Source organism: Zosterops lateralis (genome assembly GCF_965231275.1).
Source record: "Zosterops lateralis genome assembly, chromosome: 5".
Taxonomy (NCBI): Eukaryota; Metazoa; Chordata; class Aves; order Passeriformes; family Zosteropidae; genus Zosterops; species Zosterops lateralis.
Genome location: NC_139766.1, coordinates 5,683,341 through 5,706,206, shown reverse-complemented (window position 1 = coordinate 5,706,206; position 22,866 = coordinate 5,683,341). Strand labels below are relative to the sequence as shown.

The 22,866-nt window shown below is 42.7% G+C and overlaps 1 protein-coding gene and 1 long non-coding RNA gene across 3 annotated transcripts; one reads left to right on the top strand and one right to left on the bottom strand.

The window, feature by feature from the left end:
- The first annotated feature begins 213 nt into the window (after positions 1-213).
- Positions 214-16,112, top strand: SUCLG1 (succinate-CoA ligase GDP/ADP-forming subunit alpha). Of its 2 annotated transcripts, XM_083862217.1 has the most exons (10): positions 221-311; positions 5,951-6,019; positions 8,780-8,883; positions 9,710-9,826; positions 10,306-10,518; positions 10,609-10,666; positions 13,005-13,088; positions 13,712-13,863; positions 14,713-14,901; positions 15,860-16,112. In XM_083862217.1, exons 1-10 carry the CDS (start codon positions 260-262, stop codon positions 15,884-15,886), a joined length of 1,065 nt encoding a protein of 354 aa, XP_083718343.1. In that variant the 5' UTR covers positions 221-259; the 3' UTR covers positions 15,887-16,112. The 2 variants fall into 2 exon arrangements, with proteins under 2 accessions (XP_083718344.1, XP_083718343.1); XM_083862218.1 differs by lacking the exon at positions 5,951-6,019 and having other exon boundaries at positions 214-311.
- A 560-nt stretch (positions 16,113-16,672) lies between these two features.
- Positions 16,673-18,473, bottom strand: LOC310909900. The gene is made up of 2 exons (XR_014590207.1): positions 17,795-18,473; positions 16,673-17,756 (listed from the first exon to the last, which is right to left on the bottom strand). It is a non-coding gene; the product is annotated as an uncharacterized lncRNA (long non-coding RNA).
- Positions 18,474-22,866: the final 4,393 nt, after the last annotated feature.

Below are 22,866 nucleotides of genomic sequence, written 5' to 3'. Positions count from 1 at the left end.
CCCTGTCTATTGTGGGGTCTCTCTGCAGGGCCTCCCTGCCTTTGCAGGAGTGAACAGCTCCTCGCAGTCACCGTCCCTGGCGGTGTTTGAGGACAGTCTGGACGTGTCCGCAGCTGTGCCGAGTCTCGGCTGGGACTCGGTGATGCCGGAGCCCTCACGGCTCCCGTGCCTACAACACCCAGAAGCCCCCGCGGAGCCGCTTCCGCCGCCGGGGCGGGCCGAGCTCGGGGCCGCCGCCGCCGTCATTGCGGACGGGACGATGTCTCGCTGCAGCCCCGCCGCCGCCCGCCTGCTCGGCCGCTTCCTCCGCCGTGAGTACCGGGACGAGCCCTCCCGGCCCCGCCGCGGGGGCCGCGGGCAGCGCCGGGGCCGGGCCGGGCAGGGCAGGGCAGGGGCCGGGCAAGGTCACGGCGGAGCGCGGCCGGGAGGGCTCGGCCCGCGGGCGGCGGGGCGGGACTCGGGGGGGTCCCCGCGCTGCTCCCGGCGCTGCTCCGCCCTCGCCGGGCCCTGGGAGCGGGGCTGTGTCCCCCTGCTCGGGGCAGGGGCACGCCCGGCTGCCAGGGAGCCGTTTGTGAGTGTAATGGGAAGTTTTCCCCTGGAGGGTGGGTGGCTGCACGCCGCGGGGCGCGGGAAGGTTGTGCTCGGCGTTGTGGCCCCGGAAAGACTCCGAAGGGCAAGGGCCGAGGGGGCCCGGAGGGTTGGGGCTGGTCACTGCGAGGGCTGGAGGCCTCTGGAGGGCCTTGAGTTACCCTGCGGTTTCAGCACAGCGTGGTAAATTTGTTTTTGATGCCAGGAATAAGGTTACAGGCTTCCCTTTGTGGAGAACACGAGCAATGTGTGACTAGTACTTCAGCTTGAAACATTTGTGTTGTTCTGAACATCAGAATGAAAAGTAAAAGTGCTTCTCTTCCTTTTTTTTTTTTTTTTTTCTTCTTTCTTTCTAGTGTGTTTTTTTATTTTTGATGCATCCTCTTGAAGATAGTGATAGAAGAAGGGTAGTGGCTTCAAAGTGAAAGAGAGTAAGTTTAGATTGGGTATTAGGAAGGAGTTCTTTACAGTGAGGAAACTGGAACAGGTTTCCCAGAGAAACTGTGGCTGCCCCATCCTTGGACATATTTAAGGCCAGGTTGTTGAGGCTTGGAGCAGCCTGGTCTATGGAAAGTGTCCCTGCCTGTGACAGGGGGTTGGAATGAGATGGTCTCTAATGTCCCTTCCAACCCAAACCATTCTGTGAGATGAGTGTGGATAGACTCAGGAACATGAGCAGTTACTAGAAATCCGAACAGAGGAATCTGTGCATTAATGTGGTTTTTGTAGCTGAAAATGAATGAACAAGCTTAAACCTGCCTCATCTGACTGCACACACAGAGTTTTTGTCTCGGTGGGATGGTGACTTGCAGGTCAGCTAACGTGATCTCACAGCCACAGGCTGATCTGAGTAGTTCCTATGGCACACCTACTGTCCAGGTGGGTGTCCATTCCTACCTCTTGTTCTCCACAAGCAGGATCAGAAACCTATTTATGCTGTTAATTTCTGCCGCTTCAGCTTTTTGAATTGGCTCCCCTGGGCCCAATAAGAATTGGTTTGGATGGAGGGGAACAGATGGGAATGTAGCACCTTCCAATTTAGTTAAATTTATACTCCCAGCAAAGCTACTCTTGGGTGCAGTTTTATGTGTTAAAACTCCCTATTGTTCTCTTTTCAAATAGCAGTAAGAGATGCAGGGAATAGTTATTAAAATTATTCTGAGGGGTAGAAAGGAGGAAGAAATCTTAAGTGTCTCAAGAAGTGTCTTTTTGCAGCTGTTCATGAAGTCTTGCAGAAACTCCTGCAGGATGAAGTAGTTCCTTCATTGGAAATCTTTGGTTTGATACTCTGTAAAGACTGCTGAAACCTGAAATTTGGGCTCTGTTCATACATTTTCACTAACAATTAACGCCTGCTTCTCTTAGTGATTTGAAATCATGGGTGTCCAGTGTGTTCTGTTGCACAAGAGATGCAAACCTTGTTTTTGTTGGTGCACTGCTTCAGGAGACATGCAGGGTGTGCATCCCTAAGGCTGAGATCAGGAAGTTGTGGAAATGGAGTATGAAATCTGTCAATGAATGGTGAGTGCTGCTCAAAGGTCAGTTCAGAGCACTGCTGGTGTATGGACAGAATCAGGAGAGAACTTTGCTTGTCCATACCCTTGAGGAGTTTTTGTAGGCATCTGAACTGACTGCAGAGTCAGGATTAGGGGTTCCATGTCCTGGATGTGTTAGAAGGCTTTGGAGAGCTCTTAGATTAAAAGATTACAGTAATTATGTGAGTAACCCTGGCAAAGGATTGCTGCAGAAATAACAGTCCAAACTGAAGAATTCCTTAATTGTTTTTGTATCAACAGTGTGGAGGGAGGAAAGCTCACAGACCTCTCTGTGCTCACACTCTTGGTGCAGGATACCTGGGGAAAAGCAGTGTGGCTTACAAGAAACAGGGGATTTGTACTGAGGAGAGACTTGGATTAGGAAAGAAAGATGTGTTAAAAGAACTGAATTTTTTCTAAATGTCATTTCCCATTCTAGTTCTAGATTTGTTTTAGTGTGATGGGTACAGTGTAGGCATTGCCTCTGCCCTTCACAATAACCTGATTAATTTACTTAATTCCTCAACTCCTATTTCATGGCCACAGATCTGGGTTTCCATAATTAACAGGAATTTGGCAAGGGAAGGGTGAGAGAAGAGAACCTGGGGTCTGATAAACAAGAATCCTTGGAGTGCATAATCCTCTTAAACAAAGAAGTAAGGTATTTTGAACAATCCCTTAATAGCATGAAGACTTCTTTGTCATCAGAGAGCATCTTTTGCTAATGTAACTGATAACTTCAGGGGTGAGTTCTGGGGATGGGTTTGTGCTCCTCTGCCCTGCCAGGAGCTCCCCAGAACTGTTCCTGTTGTGTCTTCCTCAGGCCTTGCATTTGTTGGCAGAGAAAAAAGAAAGGAGATGGTCATAAAAATGTAAATTAAATGTGTAGAAAATATTGGAAGGAATTCTGAGGAGCAAGCTGAAGGCCCATAACTGATGGGAGATAAAGAGGGAGGGTTGGAATGTGTGTGGGAAAAAATACAGCAGTTTAAGTAGCATTCCTCATACCTCAGTCTTTCCCTGAGCTTGCCCTGCATTGGCTTCCATTTTCCCTACTTGCATTGGAGCTCCTGTGATTCCTAAGGCTTTCTTCTTTCCTTACATAGGTTATAGAACAGAAAAGGAGTATCTTCCATCATCTCCAGGTTCTGTGGCTGTGTCAAGGAGCAATAGAGGAAGAATTTCAATCTTCTGGCAATGTAGCTGTCAGTTCAGGTCATTGTGGAGAGGAATCTGCTGTTTTACCTTGCTTTTGTGCTGGGCTTGCTTCATAAGCAGCCTCAGATGCTACCTCAGCTTCCAAATTCCATTATTTTTTTGGTTTGGGGTGGAAGAAGGAGACACTTTGGTTGGATTTGTGTCCATAGGAAATCTTACAAGCCCTGAAAATAGTGAGTTTTGAGCTTTGTACAGTTTGGATGAAGAAGAGATTCAGCCTTTAGTATCTGTGCTACCACCTGGTTTGCACAACCCAAGTAGGGAAGGGCTTGGACTAGATGACCTCTAAAGGTTCCTTCCAACCCAAACCATTCTGTGATTCCATGAAATGTAGCTTGAGTTGCATTGTTTTAAATGAGATTTGTGCCTCAGAGGTGTTGCTGCTCAAGGAGGGCCTGAAATCTCAGTGTAAATGGTATTTAAATTCCCTGTGTGCTTTAACATACCTTGTAAATGGATCAGTTTTCTTTTTAGCATGTAAATTCCTGTTTGGACTCCATGATAAATAATAGGGTATTTTTCTAGAAAGGCTTGTTAATTGTAATACACAATTGAGCTTTAAGTCCTGCTTGAGCCTAGGGATTGTGAGTTTTTTTTCTAAGAGGTAAATGAGGTGGATTTCCCAGTTATTTGTACTGCAGCGAGTTCTACTCTTGGCTGGGGCCTTGTTGCCTGGAAATGCCAGAGTAACCAGCAGCAGTGTGTGGTGTTGGAGTAACTCTGTCCTTTAGTTTCTAATAAGGTTTCTTGACTGTGAAACAGCTGGTGTTCCATATACAGGCTTATGCCCCATTGCTAAATTTAGATACTGCTTTTCAAATCTCCCCTGAGACAGCAGGGGTTGGGTACTTGAGAAGTTTTCATAACTGCTTGGTTTTCTTGTACAATGGACCAAAGTAGACTCTTGCCACAGAACATCTCACATTTTAGCTATGTAGAAGTTAAAGTACTGAAAAGCCAAAACAAATGCATCTTGTTGTTTGTATAACTTTATTTTTAAACCACAAACTGAACAGGGATGGGGAGAAATGAACAGTGTGCCTGGGAAAGATTGTCCAGTCTCTTATTTTTAATATACTTTTCTAAAGGTCTGTTACAGGCCTTTGTTGGATGTGGTAATGTCCAATCTTAGAACTCTCACTAGACAAAATATAACATTTCTCCTGTGCTTTTGGGAAGAGTTGGGTATGATAAGACTTGTCCTTATGCTCTAGGACTTTGTCTGGAGCCTTCACCTTGGTAACTTGGCCTGTAATTTAGATGTGAGCATTAAAATAGCATCACCAATGGGTTTGGCCTTGCTGGTTCACAGCTGAAGAGCATTCTTTCTAATTTTTTTTTCCTTCAGGCTTCAGGAAGCAGCATGCATTTACACCTAAGCACACAGATTTTTTTTTTTTTTTTTTTTTTTTTTTTGTATGAAATCAGTTGTCTGGGGTTTGGAAGTTGTGAAGCAAGTCCTGGGTGGAAGTTGAGACTTGGCTTCTATTTCTGACTCATACCTGCTGTGAACTTGGGCATGCCATTTCCACTTTCCACCTGTTTCCTTCTCATCTTGTATCTGTCTTAACCATTGAAATTGCCAGCTGCTTGCACCCAGGGCTTGCTGTTTGTGCCACGTGGAGCAGAACCTCATCCTGACCCATGGCCCTGCTGCTCCCACTCTGCTGATAACTGGGGCAAACTTTGCTGCTGCAGGCAGGGCCAGGAGCAGAAGGACAGAACTGTATCAAGCCACATAAAAACCCCCCAAAAGTCAGATTCATCCAGCCCAGAGACTGCAAGGTGATTTTTAGTTTTTTTTTTTTTTTCTCCATAAATCACTTAAAAAATGTTTTGCTCTCCAGACATTTGCCCAGGCTAAGCTGCCTATCTCTGGAGGCAGCAAATGGCTCAAATCTATAGCCAGGATTTTTCAACCCAGCTGTATTTTCTCTGAAGGATGGCCATACAATAATGTAAGAAACACATATGGTTTTCAAGGGTAAAAGGGTAAATCTATACCAAGCTTAAATTCTAAGCTGCTGTTTAGGTATTAGTGACTAATTCCTTTTTTTTTTTTTTTTTATTTTTTTTTTTTATTTTATAGTTTAGAAGATGCTCAAAAGCTTTTTATCCTTGAAAAATCTATTTATACAGCCATCTGAAAATGGAGGATTGACAAACTTAAGCTTTCGAAAACGTTTTTGCGCAATGTTATAAATGTCTGAAAATTGATCTGGAATGAACAGTTGAACTGGGAGTGTAGAATTGCTGTAAGTGTAGAGAAATATGACTATTTGTCAGTTTGTCAACAACAGTGAGATTGTGGAGTCTTCTTTCTGGAGATACTCAGGAACCATCTGGACTCAATCCTGTGCAATGTGCTGTAGGATGACCCTGCTAGAGCAGGGAGGTTGGACCAGCTGACCCACTGTGATCCCTTCCAGCCTGACCCATTCTGTGATTTTTATTTTTTTCCAAGTACTGAAATTGCTCAGTGACAGATAAGTGGCTAGCAAGGATCCCTCTCTTACTTGGCAGGTGGATTTGTCAGTGATTTGGCACAGACTCTGTAAAACTTCGATCTGAATCAGTTTGTGTTGCCTGTTTGTTCTTTCCCCTCGCAGGCCCATTTTCAAACAGTCATTCCCATTCTCCTGGAAGCCTGGAGTGTTCTCCCCAAGGCCTCAGTGGTGGTAAGGACTGTGACAGCTCCTTCCCAAGGGGGATCATCCTCTGCTGTCCCCTGGGTTGGGTTTCACCCAGGCATATCTCATGACAGTGAGGGATTGCCTGAGTGGCTGGGCTCAGGTGGATTGATTCCCTGCTCTCCTGACCAGCATTCCAGCTGTTGCTGTTTTTGTTCTGCCTCACCTTTGCTGGAGGCAGGCTGCTCTTCCCCAGATGTGCCTTTGAGTTGATTGAGGTGCAGGGCCTTGCAGCCCTGCCTAGGAAGGCCAAGTCCTCAGCTGAGGACAAAGATCATCCTGTGCTGTCCTCTGTAGCAGTGGCTTCTCTCTCCCCTCCCACAGCCAGCCTGGTAGCCTTGTTCATTGCATCTCAGCCTTAGGCAGATTTTCATAAAATCATAAAATCACAAAGTTGTTTGGATTGGAAAGTGACCTTAAAGATCATCTTGTTCCACCTCCCTTCCACTAGCCCAGGTTGCTCTAAGCCCCATCCAGCCTGGCCTGGAACACTCCAGGGATGGGGCAGCCACAGCTCTGGACAACCTGTGCCAGGGTCTCACCACCCTCACAGTACAGTTTTTTTTCCCCTAATATTCAATTTAAGTGTGCTCTCTTTCACTTTGAAATCATTCTCCCTTGTCCTGTCATTATATGCCCTTGTCAGTAGTCTTGCCCCATCTTTCCTGTAAGGTCCCTTCAGGTATGTAAGGGAATTGAGTCACCCAAAGGCTTCCCTTTTCCAGGCTGAACAATCCCAATTCTGTCAGCCTTTCCTTACAGCATCCTCATAGCTCCATCCCTCTCATCAACTTCCTGCCCTCCTCTGGACTCACTTCAGCAGCTCCAGGACCTTCCTGTGCTGGGCCCCAGAGGTGGAGGCAGCTCTGCAGGTGGGATCTCACCTGAGCGGCCAGGATCCCCTCCATCGACCTGCCCACCCTGCTTTGGATGCAGCCCAGGATACAATTCACCTTTTTTATGGCTTTTCCTAAGGATTACACATGGGTTTTGTCTGTTACTGCTTTGTATTTCCTGGCTTAACGAATTCTGCAACAGGATTTGTTGCGATTTATGTTAAAACCTTGCAGGCCACTGAGCTGAAGTGTACTTTTGCTACTTTACTTACAAAGTTTACTGCATCCTAGTCTACCTTGCTGTACAGAGTTTTACTTTGTGTCTGTGTGAAATTGAGGATTTGCTGCAGCTCCTTAGAGAACAGCAGAACGTGGCTGGAGTTAAATCCTGGGTTTCCCAGCACTTTCCAAGAACAGAGTAAGGACTTTGGGTTTAGGAGTAGCACTGAGGTGTGTAGGCTGCTTCTGGCATGGTTTGATTTTTCTCTTCACTCCTTTGAATATAACTAAAACATAAAAGCAATGTAGCACTAAATTTTAGTTGGCAAGAAAGAACTGTGTAGCTCTGTGATGGAAATGTGTGTATGTGGATCTTAAAAAGTTTCTGCATATTTACTAACCAATAGAAATTCTGTTGTTATAATAATTTAATAATGCATCTTAACGAATTCTATCCATTATTAAAAGAATACTTTTTTACTTCTTTCTCCTTAAAAGCTTTTACTCCCTTCCTAAAAAGAAAAAAATATTCCCCTGTTCGGACATGCCTGAGTATGCGTATGGAACAATCTAGGGATCACGGTTCAGGATCTGTTTCTTTGATTTCAATTTTTCTATTTATTTCTTTAAGTCTTAGTTGCTAAAGTTTTAAAAGAGCTAAAGGGGTAAATTGTAACATATTGGTGTATATGTTAAAGATCCTGTATTAGGATTGTGCCTTCCCAGGTTCACTCTGTGTATAAATTATAAATTAAGGTTTTTATGTCAAACACTTGCAAGGAGTAGGTTGGTTCTGCTCCCCTCAAAACTCTGGTGTTTGAAAATGCATATGGCAATAAACATAGATGTGCATCCTATTTATACCAGAAGCTTTCTCCCTTCTCATCTCAGGCTTTCTTCTGTGGTAACATTCTGTGCATTTGCTGTCATCATTCCTTTCCCTTCAGCACAGATGCAGTCATTCCCCTTGGCTTTTTGTTGCCAGCACACACTGTGCTCTTTTTCTACAATTATGGTGTGTTGTTTTCTTCTCTCAGCACCAGAGTGCTGAGAACTAAATTAAAAATCACTCTGGTGGAGTATCTGGAGAGCTGTGTTTCCTCACGAGTCCAAATGCATGTCCAGCACTGATGCCATAGTGAGGAATCTGTTGGAAGAAGATCTCTTGCTGTTTGTCTGTTTGTCTTAGTTGGCATCAGGTTTTTCCTGGGCTGAGGGACCCTTGAGCTCCTCAGTGTCTCTTGTTGTCTGCTCTGGACTGTGCTCTGTTCACAGCAGTGTCACACAGTACCAGTGTTGTAACAGCCTCTGGATATGGGGATTGTAGTTCTGCTTTGTCACTCTGCAGAATATCTGAGAAGATAAAAATATGCTTGGTTGCAAATGCAAGCAGTGCATAAGAGGTTGTTTCTGTCTGTCAGGAGGAATCCTGATATCAGTACTCAACATGAGAAACCTCTCCTAATTTCTGGTAAACTGAGTAATGGGAGTAACAGGGTGAGCTACAGGTGTTTAATGTCTTAGTGTGACAAGCACTGAATGAGGCTTCAGAGCTGCTTTTGAAAACATGAGCTGCTCATGATTTTTTGATACAAGCATTGATTGATGTGCACTTACTTGGTAGGATATTTTTTGACTCAGAGTCTACCCAAGGAGTGGATTAATGGTTTGTGCTCTTCTCTTTTCTCTCCAGTTCAACAGAATGGAGTCCGACACTGCTCCTACACAGCGTCCAGGAAAAACCTCTATGTTAGCAAAAACACAAAGGTTATCTGTCAGGGGTTTACAGGCAAACAGGTATGTTTGTAAATAATGTCTTCTATCAGCCTTTCAATCAGAAAGATAATTAAACATAAATAATAATACATAATAAAACATATATGAAATGGATTGTATACCACCTTTGTGTTGATTGGAATCTGGACTTCCTTCACCATCAGGAAGCACTGTAGTTTACATTCTTTGGTACAAATACTTGTTCACAAGCTTGAAAGTTGGTTTTGAGTCATCTCTATTATAGTGCTTTTCATTTTTGTTGTTCATATTGTGTACAGCTGAAAGGGTTTCTTTGTAAAAGGCTGTTTGCAAAAAAACCCTGCAAAAACCTGCCCATTTTCAAAGTGCTTCTTTCAAAAATGCATTTCAACATCAATGCCTCCTATGAATTAAATTTCTGGTTTTATTTCAGGATATTTAATAATTTCCTCAGATTCACTGTTTTACCCATTTACAGGCAGAGAAGGCTGCTTTTGTAAAAAAAGCTAATCATGGATGAGCATGCTAATTTCTTCTATTTCACTGTAGTGTTTGTCATCTGCCAGACTTGATGTGGAAAAGAAACTGTCTGCTGTGTCTGCAGATGCAGCACACAACAGAATACCCTTTAGCATGAAACTACAGTGCTCTGATTGAAAAAAAAGCATATTAGCATATTCCAAATTAATTTAAAATGTGTGGATGCACTCTCCAAAATATCTGATTAAATATATATGTGTAAACTTGCCTTCTTATTACAAATTCCAGTGATATAAATTGCCTTCAGAATTATAGATAACATCAAACTTTTTGGTTAACTTATTTGCTATTATGTGTCTTCTAACTTTACTTATTTTCTCTTTCACAGGGTACCTTTCACAGCCAGCAGGCATTGGACTATGGCACCAATCTAGTTGGAGGAATTTCTCCAGGGAAAGGGGGAAAAACTCATCTAGGTCTGCCTGTGTTTAATTCTGTGAAGGAGGTAATTTGCAGCAGTGACTGGAGGGCACAGAGTTTAAAGCTGAAGGGCTCCTTATTTCATTGCTCACACTGGAGAGACAAATATTTGAGCCATGGATGTCACTGGGCAAACAGAAGCCTTGTAAAAGAGGGAGCATTCAGGGTGGTCAGGCACAAGTTTGGCTTCCACTGTGATGTTCACAGAGTCTGGGTACACTTGCTTTATGAATGCAGCTAGTTTCTGATTGATTCTGCTCTGCATGATAAATATTTAGCAGACTGTTATGTAAGATGGTGATCATGGAGCAGATCCTTTTCAGACAGTGGTCAGTTCTCAGTTCCCTGGTTGTGTCCCATCATCAGGGATCTTAACCCTTGCTTAGGTTATAGCAGATTAATACATATCCTTAATTCATGCCTGAGACTGGCTGTGTTTTAAACAACTTATTGTCAAACATTCCCTTCAGCCCCACTAAAAACATGGTGCGTTCTTTGTTGCAGGCCAAAGAACAAACAGGTGCTTCAGCCACTGTCATCTACGTCCCTCCCCCGTTTGCTGCTGCTGCCATCAACGAGGCCATCGATGCAGAGATGCCCCTGGTGGTTTGCATCACCGAGGGCATCCCCCAGCAGGACATGGTGCGGGTCAAACACCGGCTGCTGCGACAGGGCAAGACCCGCCTGGTGGGCCCCAACTGCCCCGGAGTCATCAATGTAAGTGACCTCTGGCTTTTTGATCCAAGGCTGAACTGTTCCCAGTGCTGGTTTGAATGTTCCATCTGACTTCTCCCACTCTTTCCTTAGCCTGGAGAATGTAAAATTGGTATCATGCCTGGTCACATTCACAAGAAAGGAAGAATTGGTGAGTTTTTGAATATTTACGCATCATCTAAAACACAAGTTTGGTGCCCTTGCCTTTTTTCTTGTGAGGCAAGGCACGTCCTGCCCTGGAGAGAGTTGATAACGCTTTGGGACAGCTTGTCTGTCCTCAGTTTGTATGTGAATTTTAGCATTAGCAATCCTGAAGGCCCAAATTGGGAATTCTTCCATGGTAGACAAAGGTGCTGATGGTACAGGCAAAGCATTGGGAATTCCTGTAGGCAATGTGATTTGCTTGGTATCCTCAAAGGAGAGCCTTGAGGAAACTTCCATTTTTCTTGGGATTTAGAGCACTGAGAGCTCTCTTAACACTATTCCTTCCAACAGCTTGGCTGCTTGGGACTGTGATCCTACTCTCTAATCATCCCAGTACAACAGCAAAGAGAAGAGACTACAGACAAGTTTAGAACATAATTTAGACAGCTATGAAGCCATCACAAGTGGAAGTGACAAATATACTCAGTTTTCAGGCAGTGTGGTAAAGGGTAGGAAGGCAGTGACTTGTTCATAATTAGTGTTGGTCACACTCCCTGTGTGTAATGAGTTACACACCCTGTTACATTCAAGTCTTTATCCTGAATTCTGTCAGCTCCTTGTTGTAAACTATAGAAATAACAACTTGATTTTTTTTTCAAATAATGCAGTTCAGGAGCTGTAGAAGAAATTCTTCTGAAATGTACATTTGTACTTAGGTAGAGCTTCAAAAATATTGTTGTAGACAGCACATGCTGCTGTTGCCTGCCAGCAAGGTAACCAGTTTCACTTGAGCACAGTAGTACCCTTTACAGCATTGCTATGTTTTTCTTTACAACATTTTGGAGTGTGTATATTGTGGGAAATTTTGTTGAACTACAGGTACTCAGTGCAGCTTTTCTAGCATGAGGAGCTATATCTGCTATGTAACCTCTTCTGACTTGAGCATAGTCTGCACCTGGGGAATGCTGGAAGATGTGTTAACACTCATGTGTTCCAAGCTATGTTCCACCTCCAGCTTTCACAAGTACCCATAAACCTGAAATTGAAAAATCAAATGGCTGCAGTTATGCCCTTTATAAAAACCACTGAGACATTGCTCTGTGACTGTAAAAGGTAACATCAACCAATGTTGCCCTGAGCTCCCTTCTGAATCAAAAGTTATGTTCAGATTTTCTAAATATATACGAGAAATGTGTTGCAGTCAGAAGTTACTAGAATCTGAATGCAAGGCACATCAAATACAAAAGAATATTTAAAATCTTGAATCCAGTAGCTCTGCCATTGCTGGAAATGTTTTCAATGGTGATCCGGGAATCAAGGAATAAAAATGTAGATTTGCCACCCTCCCAGTTTCATCTAATGTGTGACCTTTGGAGATGTGCTCTCCAGCTTTCTATTACTGTGAGGCATCCAATAATCATCTGAATAAACTGTGATGCAAGGTATAAAAATAGCCACAGTCTTTGAACTTTCATCTGTAGCTTCTCTGAGGCAATCTGATCTTAGTGGTAAACAGGGAGGCCTTTTCAAGCATAGCAAGGAAAAAAACCCTGTGCTAGAACACATCTAAGCTGGCCAATAGTAAAAATTGTTGATAAAATCAAGGTTCTTAGTCTAGTGGTGTATTTTCTCCTCTGTTCATGCAATGTATGTGTTACATTCCTTGTTATATGGCTTGAAGTAGATGGAAGATGGTGTCTATTTTTCCCAAAAACCTTTAATTTTGTAGTGTTAACAGAAGTCTTGACTTGAAAAAATTAACAAAAAGCCATGCAAATATTTTGCTCCTGCTCTAAGCTCTTTGCTACCTTCCATCCTGAATTTAAAACTGGGGTTGTGGTCCCTTGTGATATTGTAATGTAAATGCCAGATGTGTTCTGTAGAGCACCAACAAATACCTTAATAGTGATAATTTGCATTTGTGCAGCATTTTTCTGTTCTGGAAGATCTGTTGTGTGCCTGGCCATACTGGGGATATGATTAATACAGAATTCTTTGGTTAACTGTTGAGCTTCAACCCTGTTTCAAGTCCAGTACATCAGCTACTCACATACAAGATAAGAAGTATGTTCTTTTATTTGCTTTTCAGTTTTCTTTCCTGGTAAAGCTTTAGTGTGCCAAAAATATTATGGACTTTCTGGGCAGCTTTAGTCCATTGACAGTTAAGTGTCAAAAGGTGAAAAGCAAGAAATAGTGCAGAATGAACCTTACAGAGTGTTTTGGCAGGGACAGCTGGAAAACCTGGAATCTCATGTTTATTGAGGTGATTTTCACTACTATAAGAACAGCTGCCTCTAGTTATGTGCTGTGTTAGTGGTAAGTTTATCTTCTTTTCTTTCCTTAAGGTATTGTGTCAAGATCTGGAACCCTGACATACGAAGCTGTGCATCAGACAACACAAGTTGGGTTGGGGCAGTCTATTTGCATTGGTAGGTTCCCTCAGAATCAGCCTGTTGGACCTAGGCTAATCTGCTTTTTCTTCACAAGCATAAATCCAAAATAATTCCTTTTTCAAGTGTAGAATTTGCTGAATGGCAGTTGTTTGGAGAAGTGGGATCCCTGTGTGCTGCAAGGAGTACAGCCCTTCTCTGTTATTATTTCCACATCAAGTTAATAAAAGCCTTAGAACAGTCTTTGAACAGAGAGCTGCCAGCAAATGTGACATCAATTTGGAAACAGACTGTCCCAAGAAGTTTAGTGTTATAAAGGATTAAGGCATTCTTAGGCATTTAGTTGGGTGTTTTAAGTAAATTCAGTTTTCTTAACACCAAACTTGTGTAGCTGGGGACTTGGTCCTGCATTGTGTCCATAATATTTTGTTTATGGTTTGAAAGGTGAACATTCAGATATCAAAGCTTTCTGTAAATTGTGAGGGAGGTATTTGGAGCAGGAATTTGACACATTCTGACTTGGGCAGGGCCTTCAGAGCTGCCATTCTTATGAGCCTTTGGGAATATTCCTCATGCTGAAATTTATTTTTAAACTTCTACTGTAAGTGCAGTATCTTTATCTTGAGTTACTCTTTTTTGTGGTTTAATTTTTTTTGTTTTAGGTATTGGAGGTGATCCCTTCAATGGAACTAATTTTATTGACTGCCTCGATGTCTTCCTGAAGGATCCTCATACTGAGGGGATCATATTGATTGGGGAGATTGGAGGAAATGCTGAAGAAGATGCAGCAGCATTTTTGAAAGAAAATAATTCTGTAAGTCTTAAAACACCTTGTTTCCAGACACTTTCATATTTAGCCAGCTTCTTTTGCCACATCAAGGAAAACTCATCTCTATTTACAAAAACCCCAAACAGTCATGTTCTTTTTTAAGAAAAAGAGTTGAGATTTAAGAGTGTTGTCCAGATTAAATCTAATGGTTGGACTTGGTGATTTTAGAAGTTTTTCTAACCATTATCTGTGGTTCTGTGAACTGGAGAGCAGAACTGTCAACTTTAGAATTTTATTCCTGTAACAATATTTGTAGTGACTTTTTTGTGTAGTATACGTGGGTCTGTAGAAAGATTTAAGGTTTCTGTTTGCTTCTAGTTTATTGTTGCTGTATGACATGAAAGAAAGACTCCATGTATTTCAGAAGGCAAAGAGCATAGAAAAAGAAGGCTTTATTGTCTAATTTCTACTACCTTTTATAAGGTGTTCTGATACAGACTTAACATGGTTGGTGAATAGGAACGACGCCTCTCTAATCCCATTGGTTAAACCAGAGAAACAGCAAAACACCACCTGGAGAAAGATTGTTTTGAGAAAGGATAGTTATTTGCCAGGATTGTTTTGAAAAGAAATTTTCTTGAGGAATTTTTCCTCGGGAAAAGGTTAGCAGCTGCCAACAGGCTAAAATCTCTCAGACCCAGAAATATCAGGCTCACGGTTTATGACGATTATCAGGAAAGAAAGTATTCCACACTTCCTTGTGCTGTGCAGGCTGTTCAATAACTTTCCCTGGCAAGTCGATACTTAAACAATAAACATCAAATGAACAGTTTTCCACCTGGAAACTGCTTTTCCTCTCACCCTTCTCCCTGTACCACATTTGTCTCTTGCCAGGGCCACAACGCCAAGCCAGTGGTGTCCTTCATCGCCGGGCTGACGGCTCCCCCGGGCCGGCGGATGGGCCACGCCGGAGCCATCATTGCCGGGGGCAAGGGGGGAGCCAAGGAGAAGATTGCAGCCCTCCAGAGTGCAGGGGTTGTGGTCAGCATGTCCCCTGCTCAGCTGGGCAGCACCATCTACAAGGTTGGTTCCTCAGGCATTGGTTTATCCAGAGCAAGAAGCTACTCCTGAGGGAATATGAGCTGGGAGTCCATCTCTTTCCCAGATACTCTGTTGTTCTCAACTTGCTTAAACATAAGAACTCTGTTGGCTGGACAAGCTGAAATTACTACAGAGAAGATATGTGCACACAGTTTTATTTAATATTGTTTTAGAGGAAAGTAAATGTAGCAAAATAGAGAAGAGATTACATTCTGCTTTGAAGCTGCTTGTTGGAATTGTTTTCTGGATGCAAAGAGCCTGAATTAATGTAAAATATGAGAACATTATTTCTAAGTAGGATATTTGAGGAAGGAGAGCCTTGGCATATAATTCAGAGTTATGTCTGAATATGTGTAGCTGAAAAACTGAGGTGTGCAGTGGGATTATTTGCATTTTACTTAATTCATATCCAAAAAGGGATTGCTTCACAGCTAGAAGAGATGCATAATTCAGCTCTGTTAGGTATTTTTTGTTTCCTGTTGTGTCTGTATAGTACAGCATCTCCGCAGGCTGCTGTGGGATTCTTCTCTTCTTCTGTTGTGCTTTTCCTTTACTGAAATGAAAATCTTAATTTCATTGCTTCCCTGGCTTGAGTCCTTTACTGTAAGGATTCTACTGCAGTTCCAGTGCAGAATTGGTGTTTTTCAAACCTGTTATGCTGTGTCTGGGAGCAAATGGTTCCTTGACAGCATTGCAGTCTGGCAGTGACTACAGTCTGGCTTTCCAGAGCTGGCTTGTTAATGTGAGGTGGGAGAATGAATGCTCAGTTTCCTTTCCCCCTAACTTGCACACTTTATGCTTTTTATATTTTAATTTTTAATGCCAATTTTTAATTCTTAACATCAGATTTCCTAAGATACTTACAAAGTAGTTTGAAATAGAAGAATAATAGAAGCATTTTCTATTTTCCCTGCTGGTAACATCTGTGTGCTCTTTGCAGGAGTTTGAGAAAAGGAAATTGCTGTAAGAGAAGACACTTTGGAATACTTTCTTCAAAACACCAGTGCAGCACCGGCCTTCGCTTTCCTTTTGTCTGCTAATCTTCAGTTGCCCCAATGACTTGACCTTGGTCAATGAATTTGACTCGGAAGCCATAAACCTCCTGGCTAAACCTGTTTTGGTGTCTCCTTGTTTCAGACGTTGTCACCCTGTTGTAAATCACAGCAAATTAATAAATCTACTACTAAATCTGACCCATCTTTTGAATTCCTGAAGCAGAGCCGCTTCTTCGGTCATCACAAACAAAATCTTTTGTAACTTAAGCACTGCCCCCTTTTTAAGGTAAAGTTGCTTGTAGAGCTGCTTTTAAGGATCAAGGCACTGACTTTATTATGCACATACCACACCTGGCTTTATTTTTAAGAAGTCCAGTCTTGCTCATTTGTTGTTGGCCAGTACCTTTGAACAATAGGCCAAAGTTTCCGTCTGTTAAACCAAAGCTGCTGGATCTGAAGGGATTGCTGTTGATCCACGTAGCTGGATATGCCTGAGGTCCAGACTTTCTCTTCAAGGCTGATTAGCCATGCACAATGCAGTCCTCTACTGGCAAGGAATTCTGTTTGTTGTGTATAGAGATGGAATTGCTATTGATAGAAATTAATATAATTTCACATGCAAAATATATATTCAAAATTGTCTGTAACTATGAAGATGATATGGTCTTTAGCTGACAATACCCTAATTTCCACTTTTATCTTAACTAGCATTGCACTGCTTGTGTTCTGAAATCCAAGTAACAATGGGACATAGTGGAGGAGAATTATTATTCTCCAGAAAAAAACATAATGTAACCTTCTTGTTAACCACTCCCAGCACTGTAATGGAAAACCCCTTTTTTTTTACTGTGGATATAGCCCAAGTATTGTGCCTATAAATGTTGCAAGTTTCATCAGGATGGATTGAAACCCCAGATTGCATTATATAGAGGACTGAAAGTTCATGTAACCTGGCACTTGTTTAAAGCTAACCTTGTGTTCCATAAAGGTGCTGTTACGAAAACTTGTGTCGTTATTTATTTAAAACTGTTCTTAGTTTTCCTACTTAAATGAGTCCCTGTGGAATTTCTCTTGCTGAAGCAAGCAGGTGTGTCAATACTGACATTTGCAGCTCCTAGAGCTAAGCCCTGATGGGACAGGTTATGTCTCTGCACACTGAAGGTGTATTCATGCACTTGATGTATGGTCTGGCATCAGGCAGGTGATCCAGGCTTTGGGACACAGAGACCAGGTGCTGCATTGTTCACCTGGGCATGATTTACTGAAATGAGCCTGACACCCTGTCACTGGACAGCTGAAAGCAGCATTGAGCAGTAAATCATTTGATAAAGCCTATGACAACAGATAAGGTGGTGGGTTTTTTGTTTTGTTTTGTTTTTACTAGATCTGCTCAGTTTTCTGGTGATGCCTGTTTTAATCTTGGGCAAAAAGACCAACAAGTGCCCTTTAGCAGTGCTAAATTGTTACAGTCTGTGCAAGAGTGCAATCCCTCAGCAACAAATGTCGGGGAATTGGAGCCAGTCTTCTTATGAGCCTGATAATCAGAGTAACTCATGGTAGTGCTGTGCTGGTGCCCTTTGGGATGGGCAGTGCTGCCTCAATTTCATCCCTGTAACAGCTGCTCTCCCAGGACAACTGAGGATGAGGGAGTTCCCTGCTAGGGATTGCTCCTTGGAACCTCTTTTAGAGGCACCAGTTATTTTAGAAGGCAGCTATAAACTCCAGTGATTGCTGCACCCTGAGAAAGTGTTTCCTTCTGTCCTGAGATGTGAGGATGGGTTTAACAATTCACCCCTGGTTCTCAGGTTTGGAGTGTGTCCAGTGCTGTGCCTCAGCAGCTGCCTGGAGCTGCTCCAGCCTGGGCAGCAGTTTGTGCCAACCTGGATCTGATGTCACCTCAGGATATGGGGAAGGCCCCTGACCTTGTCTGAGAGAAAGGCTTGCTCTGCACAGTTTTTTCTTGCTGCCTAAAAATGTGCACTTGACAAATATCAGCTAATCAATGACAGCGTCTCCTTGGAAAACATTCACATCTGCTTAGTACCATATGTTCTTGTGGATAAATATTTTGAGTTATCTGGAAAATTGTTAATTTATTTTTTTTAAGGCAAGACTTAAATTAGTGTTGAGTCTTAAAGCTGTTCCTACTCTATAACCTAGTAGTTAACCTATATAACTATAATCTGGTATAATCCAGGGAGTTTTGATGTGCAAGAGAAATGCTGCTAATGTTGGTGTTCCCATAACATTTTATGAAACAGTCTTTTTTGTGTTTCTTGATGTAGACTCGACAATAGTGTCAATCCATAAATCACTTTCACTTTTGAGAGATTAATTCTGGAACTTCATTTTGGTCAGGGAAATTTACTACAATGCTGATTTTCTTCAACAAAGAGGATGTAGATCCTCTTGGTGTTTTTTTTTTTTGTTTTTTTTTTTTTTTCTCTCTGGACAGTATTTGGTTTTGGATGATCTCTAATGCTTTAGTGATTGGATTCCCTGGTAGCAGCCAGGTGTCAATGCAAACTGGGTCAGAAAATGCCAGGATCTGAGCCATGGGTGATACATTTAAAGCAGAACTTCAGAGTTCTGTGCTGATTGTTTCAAAGCAATGCCCAGCTTGTGATGTCCAAAGTCTTAATTTTGTTGAAGCTGTGGAATTAAATCTTGTGCAAACAAGACTGTTTGCTCAGTTTACCATCACTTTCACCTCCCTTTCCCACTGCCTGTTGGTGGTCAGGATTAGATGACAGCTTTTCCTAGGAAGGACTATCTGATACCATGGGCAGGAGCCTGCAGGTGATTTTGGAAGGTGGCAGTATGTAGTGGTTTCAAGTTCACCGATTTCTGTTTCCCAAAATCAATGTGGTTTGAGTGCCTACTAGAATCATTTACTCTGTTTCTGCTGTGAGATAGGATTAGGAGAAAAGCAAAGCAAGCTCAAAACTTAAAAGGGTATAAACACAGGTTTATTAACTACAAGAGAACTAGAAACTACATTATAAACTACAAGAGAAGAAGAAATTAATAAGAATCAGCTGTGCTGCTGTGGATAACTGGCTGCAGCAGCAGGTTCTGGGTGTTGTACACAGTGGGCTGTTCCTCCTGGAGCATCTGTACAGGGCTGGGAATGCTGAGGCATCCTCAAGCTTTGAGATGACTAGAAATTGCTGGTGAAGAGGAAATAGTCCAGGTTTGATGTTTTCTGCAAAAATTTTAACACCAAAACAAAACAAAAAGTCTCTTGGACCACAACTTGCAACACTCCAGTAGCAATTAAATGAGCTTTGTTCTACTGGCCATATTGTTAAATAATTGTTTTTCCTGAGTAGTTGAATAAGGGGTTAAACTGTATTTCTCTATCAGAGATTATATCCCAGCACAGAGTGGTGCAGTTAGTCTGTAATTAAGGCTGCAGCCAAGAGCATATCTGGGAATTGCTGTTTGGTTTGCATCCAGCCTTTGCTCTGTGCAGCCCAAGGCTCTAAGGATGCTTCACAGAGGGTGATTGAGGTGAGTGGTGGGGGTAAGGTGTTTCACAGTGTAGGGTAAATGTACAATCCTGAAATTATCTGCCTCTTCCTCCTTTCCTGCCTGGGCTGTATGATGAACCAGGGATCCCTGTGACTGCATGTGTGATGGAGGTGATTCTGTGATACAGGAATTAAAACCTGTTAGGTACCATTGTTAGGGAGAGGTTACTTCAGGATGTCCCCTCTCCTTGCATCTCTGTGAGTTTGGTTTAGTGTTGAATTGACCTGAAATCAATTACAGCAATTTTGGAAAATGGAAATTGGAAAATGACTCAGAAATGTTGAAACACTTTCAATTTTCTTAAGGAATTTGTCAACTCGTCCCATTTGAACTTGAGGTGCAGAAAGGGTATTCCCCTAGAAGTGGAAATCTGAGAGTTTTGCTCAAGTTAAAAACCTCAGGGAACTTGCTCAGGGTTGCACCAGGGTTATGTTTTGTTTGTTTGTCCTTTTGTGTGTGTATGGTGTGTTGCTTTTTGTTTGCTGGGTTTGGGGTTATTTTTTTGTGTTGGTTTTTTTTTGGTTATTCCAGGTCCCAACTGATATTTGTTGGACCTGCTGACCATCCATAGCTCACTCACAGGACTCAGACCCAGGCAATTCTCTGCTACTCAGAGCATCCAAAAACTCTCATTAAATCTGACTTTATTTCTGCAGCAGTTACCTGATCTCAAAAGAAAAGGCACAAGATGCCTCTCTGTTTACAGAAACCACATAAATTTCTAGGACTGGGAGTAAACCTGTGTTTTTGTGCTGTAATGAGTAACCACACAAAGCAGTGTTGGTGCTGGGAGTGGGAGCAGTATCCTATAACGATGTCTGTGCTGTGCAGATACATAATTGAGAGTCTCTTAAAACCTGTTTTGTTGCTGTAAAAGACAGCACAGCAAATTTATAGTTTCCAGCACATCTGTAACATTATGAGATAGCTGCTTTAAAAAACCCCACCAGCCTCCAAGCCTGTTCCTTTCCATTTGCTGTTTTGCTCTCTAGGTGGCAGGTTTTGACTCCAAAACGTGGGTTTGGTTCCTGCTCTGAACTCAGGCTCAAAGTGTGCTGGAGAAATAAAAGATGGGAGCAAAACACTGCCACTTTATTCTTTCTGTGTATTAAATTGATTTATGATCATATCCTTTTATATGAGTTGGAGAGAGGTGTTAAAGAGCCTGCCTGGTTTCCTCACGGTGTTCTCAGTACGCTCGTGATGTTGGAATGTTGTCTTGTTTTTCTTGCTGTATGTTGTCTGAACTGTGAGGGTTTGGCAGTCAGTTGGGACCTGCCTTAGAGAAATACCTGTCTTCATTTTGAAACAGGCAAGAAATGGCTCAGACTGTTTCTTCAAGGGTTTAGCAACTCTGACTTTACTTTTTTCTCCCCTTTTATTCAGTTGTTTACTTCTTGGAAGAGAAGCATCCTCTGTGCTGCTGTGCCCAGGCTCTGTCACCTCCAGAGCAATGGGTCAGCTCTGCCCTCAGGGCTGGGACCAGTCCTGCCCCTCCTGGGCATGAGACCAGTTTGCTTTAGTGGAACCAGCCCAGTCCCATGGGAGGTGTCCTTGCCCATGGCAGGGGATTGGAACTGGATGATCTTCTGAGGTCCCTTCCAACCCAAACCCTTCTGTGATTGCACCATTCGAGGTCTGAAGTGCCAGCCCTTGCATGGAAGAGGCTGCCAGGGCTCTTGTGGGCCAAGAGCTGTGTCTGGGAACAGCTGCTGTGTGTGTGGAGCCAGATGTGTGCATGTAAAAGTGTCCTGGAAGGATGTGTATCCTGAGGGACAGTGCCTTGCTCAAGGTCGCCCTCTCCTCCCTTGCTCTGCTTTCAGACTGCAAGTCTAATTATTGGCTACAAGAAAGAGAAGCAATAGGCAGGAGATTTAGCCCCAAAACATTTCAGCCATTTAGCTGAGTGTATTTTATTTATCTTTCTGTAGGCAACTGTTTTGTTTGTTCAAGACAGGCACTAAATTATTTTCTTCCCCAGAGTATAGATGACTTGGATATAAATCCAGCCAAAGCTCACAGATGCCAGCCTAGACTGTGGCTCAGCCCTCTCCTGAAATGTGGAATTTGGGGCAAGATCCATATCAATATCCCAAAGTTTAGACATGTGGTAGAATCCAGTGCTTGGGGAACACGTAAGAAACAAGGCAAAGGCATCAGAACCTCTGAAATGGTCACGTTTCAGGCATGTTTGATCACTGACCTCTCCTGGTTACAGCAGAAACTTTGACACCATCACCTGCATGGAGACAGCTGCACCTGCAGGACAGCTTGGCTGGCTCTGCCTGGAGCTGCAATCTCCCTCCCCTTGGCCCTCCAACTTGCCCAAAGTCATGTTGGAAGTCAAATTGCCACTCCCACACTTCAAAAAGTCACCTGAGCTTTCCTTCTACTTTTAAATTCGTGCCATTTTACTCAGCATGCACCGTGCCATCCTCATTTCTGATGCGTTGAAATGCAGCAGCAGATCCGTATTTTTCAATTTGTCCTGTTTATGGTACAGCCCATTCCTGTTGCACAAACACAGTTAATAATTTATCTAATGTGTCTTTTATAAAACACTTGAGAATGCTGAGATCTGATTTTGTACAGGGAATGAAATCATACAGCATTAATCCACCCTTTTGTGCGATGATGGAAAACAATATAATTAGAAGCCATTCTTTCAGCCTGGAAATTGTAATTAGATTGTGAATTTTATAGCGTCAGCCTTCAAAGAATAAACAAGAATTAGTCAACTAAAGAAAATATGCTCAGCTTGTTTCCAGCAGGGACTGTCTTCTGTGGTTAACTTTAGGGGTTGTTGTTGTTTGTTCATTTTTTAAAATTTGCTGCTGGCAAATAAGGCATCCTTAGAGGCTTCAAACAGGGATTTTTTCTCCTAGGAAAACCTGCTGTGGTGCTAGTCACTCAGCCTGAAGCACCTGCAGTCCTCCTGTCCTCTTTGCTTTGCACCTTGAATTTTGCTTGGAGCATCTCTGGGTGTATCAGTGATACTGTGGATCAGATTTTGACATTTGGTGGGGAAGCCAGTGTACCCTAAATGGAGGTGATATAGCAATGGCAAAAATGAAATAAAATACCTCAAATTCCAAAAATGGGAGTGTTGGAGAGTGAACAGAGGCAGAAGAGAGCAGGCAGCAGGGGAATGGTGGAGGGAAGGGGCTTGTCTGTATTTACTGCTCAACCATTTACGCTGCATTGAAGCACAGAAAGGAAATTGCTTGTCAAGTATTTATTAGCTCTGCTTATGATAAATGGTAGAAATTATCTTGTGTGAAGCACTTAATGAGGACTGGGTAGAAAAAAGGCTTCTCCTCCAGTGGGAATCACAGAATCATTAAGGTTGAAAAAGGCCTCCAAGATCAATTCCAGCTGTTAACTCAGTACTGCCAGGTCCCCACTAAACTACATCCCT